The 3,797-nt window shown below is 38.0% G+C and overlaps 1 protein-coding gene across 1 annotated transcript in view; it reads left to right on the forward strand.

Annotated features, from left to right (window-relative positions):
• Positions 1-3,797, forward strand: part of LOC108519016 (transcriptional regulator ATRX-like) — a gene marked incomplete at its 3' end in the record, with an annotated part of 13,904 nt that overhangs the window by 4,211 nt on the left and 5,896 nt on the right. The window contains exons 2-3 of the mRNA XM_017857791.1: positions 257-390; positions 1,481-1,657. Coding sequence (XP_017713280.1) covers positions 257-390; positions 1,481-1,657 — 311 coding nt within the window. The remainder of the gene's footprint in view (positions 1-256; positions 391-1,480; positions 1,658-3,797) is intronic.

Raw genomic sequence — 3,797 nt, forward strand, 5'->3', positions numbered from 1 at the left:
GAATATGTCCTTCAGAGTTTTCAGTATATTGCAGAATTGTATAGAATTGAGAAATAATAAGTGTAAAGAACATTTTCAAAAGTTTTTGTTTATAGCTTAGGTTAAAACATGGTTTTGCTAATTGTTTATTTACAATGTAAAATCTATTGGCACATTTATTTCTATTTTGATGCCAAGAAGTCTGTTTTTGTTTTTAATTTGGTATATTTCACCCCCAGATATATAGTTCTTTTTTTATTGTTTTTTTACTCTCAAGAATTGCCAAGAAGATGCTTTTAGAAGAAATTAAAGCCAATCTTTCCTCTGATGAGGATGGATCTTCAGATGATGAGCCAGAAGAAGGGAAAAAAAGAACTGGAAAACAAAATGAAGAAAACCCAGGAGATGAGGGTGAGCTCCCCAAAGAGAAGTTTATAATGTCATAGTTTGATTCCTTGACTAATTCAGTCTTTGAAGAATATCTGACCAAGAAATATCTTAATATGGCTGAGCGTGGTGGCTCACGCCTGTAATCTCAGGACTTTGGGAGGCCAAAGCGGGTGGATCAGTTGAGGTCAGGAGTTTGAGACCAGCCTGACCAACATGGTGAAACCCTGTCTCTACTAAAAATAGCTGGGTGTGGTAGCGCGTGCCTGTAGTCCCAGCGACTCAGGAGGTTGAGGCAGGAGAATCGCTTGAACCTGGGAGGCAGAGGTTGCAGTGAGCCGAGATCGTGCTGCTGCACTCCAGCCTGGGTGACAAAGCGAGACTCCATCTCAAAAGAAGAAGAAGAAAAGAAATCTCTTAATACAGGCATTTAGAGTTCATGAAAATGTTTAAGACTTTGTTACCACGACTTCTCTTGAATAGCTTGTAATAATTATGGAAGTTACTCTAATTTTATCAGTTACTGCCAATAAACAGATGTTTTTTGTTTTTTGTTTTGTTTTGTTTTTTTTTTGAGACAGAGTTTTGCTCTTGTTGCCCAGGCAGGGGTGCAATAGTGCAATTTTGGCTCACTGCAACCTCTGCCTCCCAGGTTCAAGTGATTCTCCTGCCTTAGCCTCCCGAGTAGCTGGAATTACAGGCCTGTGCCACCATACCCTACTAATTTTGTATTTTAGTAGAGACGAGGTTTCTCCATGTTGATCAGGCTGGTCTTGAACTCCTGAACTCAAATGATCTGCCCGCCTCGGCCTCCCAAAGTGCTGGGATTACAGGCGTGATCCACCGTGCCCGGCCCTAAACAGATGATTTTCAAAGCAAAATATTTTATACCTTATAAAAGTTTCTATAAATATATAGGTGATATTTAGTCAATATTTAATAATAGTAATTTGTCAAGTCTGATGTGTGAGATTACCTGATAACACCAATGATACCAAAGTGTGTGTATAACTGATTTTTTTCGTAAGTTGCAGTAGTTGTCAACAGGCAAAATAGATTTACAAGACATTTTAAAGACTGAATAAGGTTTTATTGATTTATTTTCTTCATTTAGAAGCAAAAAATCAAATCAATTCTGAGTCAGATTCAGATTCTGAAGAATCTAAGAAGCCAAGATACAGACATAGGCTTTTGAGGCACAAACTGACTGTGAGTGACGGAGAATCTGGAGAAGAAAAAAAGACAAAGCCTAAAGAGCATAAAGAAGTCAAAGGCAGAAACAGAAGAAAGGGTAAGACATTTTAATGCTGAATGTAAAGAACATATTGGACCAGGCACAGTGGCTTATGCCTGTAATCCTAGCACTTTGGGAGGCTGAGGTGGGCAGATTACTTGAGCCCAGGAATTTAAGACCAGCCTGGGCAACATAGGGAAACCCCATCTTTACAAAAAATACAAGAAATAGCTGGGCGTGGTGGTGTGCACCTGTAGTCCCAGCTACTTGGGAGGCTGAGGTGGGAGGATCACCTGAACCCCAGAGGTCAAGGCTGTAGTGAGCAGTGATTGCACCACTGCATTGCAGCCTGGGTGACAGAGTGAGACCCTGTCTCAAAACAAAACAAAACAAAAAAAACCGTGCTGGTTTTGTAAACTAATTATAGTAATGAAATTTAAGTATATGGCCAGGCACGGTGGCTCATACCTGTAATCCCAGCACTTTGCGGGGCCGAGTCCGGTGGATCACAAGGTCAGGAGATTGAGACCATCCTGGATAACATGGTGAAACCCTGTCTCTACTAAAATACAAGAAATTAGCTGGGTGTGGTGGCACGCGCCTGTAGTTCTAGCTACTCGAGAGGCTGAGGCAGGAGAATCTCTTGAACCCGGGAGGTGGAGGTTGCAGTGAGCTGAGATAGCACCACTGCACTCCAACTTGGGCCCCAGAGTGAGACTCTGTCTCCAAGAAAAAAAAAAAGAAAGAAAGAAATTTAAGCATATCTACTCAAACAATTGACTAGCTATATTAAGCAAATGTCAGTACACTGGCAACAGGTATACTATCACATGAGATGAAAATTAATAATTTAGAGTGGGAAGATAAACCAGAAACTTTAGATGACACAAAGAATATTTTTAACCATTAGATTATAAAGAGAAATAAATATGATTTAATAAAATAAACATTATGTAGAAAGTATAAGATTGCATATAAAACTGTGAAAGCAGTGCTTTCCTGTAGAAGGGTAGAAGATGCAATTAATTTGGGTAAATTTTGCCTGTGAATTTTGGGTAACAAAAAGTACAAAGGATTTTGTTGTTGTTGTTGTTGTTTGACTTTTTGATGACTAGGGGTAAATTTTGAAGACTATTGTTAGTACCCAACCCATGGATGGCAGATGAACTCTTCTTTGCCACCTAGGAATAGGAACGCATTTTTGCAAGTGTTTGGGAAATATAATAGGCTCTAAAGGATGCAGAGCCATTGAAAAGGTTTTTTTTTTTTTAAAATTACTGTATTTATTTTTGAGCTCTGGACCTCTGGTGATCTACCTGCCTTGGCCTCCCAAAGTGCTGGGATTATAGGCGTGGGCCACTGTGCTGGCCTTATTTTTAAACTTTTTATAGAACAGCTATATTGAGATAAAACTCACAAACCACACAGTTCACCCATTTACAGTATACAATTTAGCAGTTTTTAGTATAATCACAGAGGATTACCACCACTTTAAAAAATGTTTTATTTGAAATATATGTACAAAGAAGTGCACATTATCAATAAGTAGACATCTTGATGTAAACGTAGGGCACCCAGATCAAGGAACAAGGTGTTGATTACTAACACCCAAGAATCACAACCTCAGCATGACTACTTTTTTTCCTATTGAAAGATTTTAATAAAAAATATCATATGATTAGATTAGTTCCTTATTCAGTGAGAATGAAGGCACTGAATGTTTGGAAGGTATTGCTGTAGTTGATGACAAATGGGGTTGTTGGAGAAGAGGAAGATTGACTTAAGTCTTACAGGAGGTTGAATTGTTAGGTCTTCTTAATTGATATGAAAGGGAAAAGTCAACAATGAGTGTCAGGTTTTTAGAGTTTTCATGGTATATGTACAGTATCACAAAAATAGTTGAGGTTATTCAGTGGAGTTGTAATGTTTTACAAATGGAAAGCTAAGGACATAGTCTTGGAATCCTAAACATTTATAGGGCTTTTGGGCAAGAGTTACTCACTAAAGATGAGGAGGAAGAAGTTCTTGCTACACACATATACAATTAATATATGTTATGGACATTTTCATGTTCATAAATAATAGTGCATCATTTTGTGACTACTTGTCTTATACATTTTTTTATTATTTATTTATTTTTATTTTTTATTTATTTATTTTTTTGAGTTGGAGTCTTGCTCTGTCGCCCAGGCTGGAG

This window comes from Rhinopithecus bieti, unplaced genomic scaffold (genome assembly GCF_001698545.2).
Source record: "Rhinopithecus bieti isolate Rb0 unplaced genomic scaffold, ASM169854v2 scaffold_48017, whole genome shotgun sequence".
NCBI classification, from domain to species: domain Eukaryota; kingdom Metazoa; phylum Chordata; class Mammalia; order Primates; family Cercopithecidae; genus Rhinopithecus; species Rhinopithecus bieti.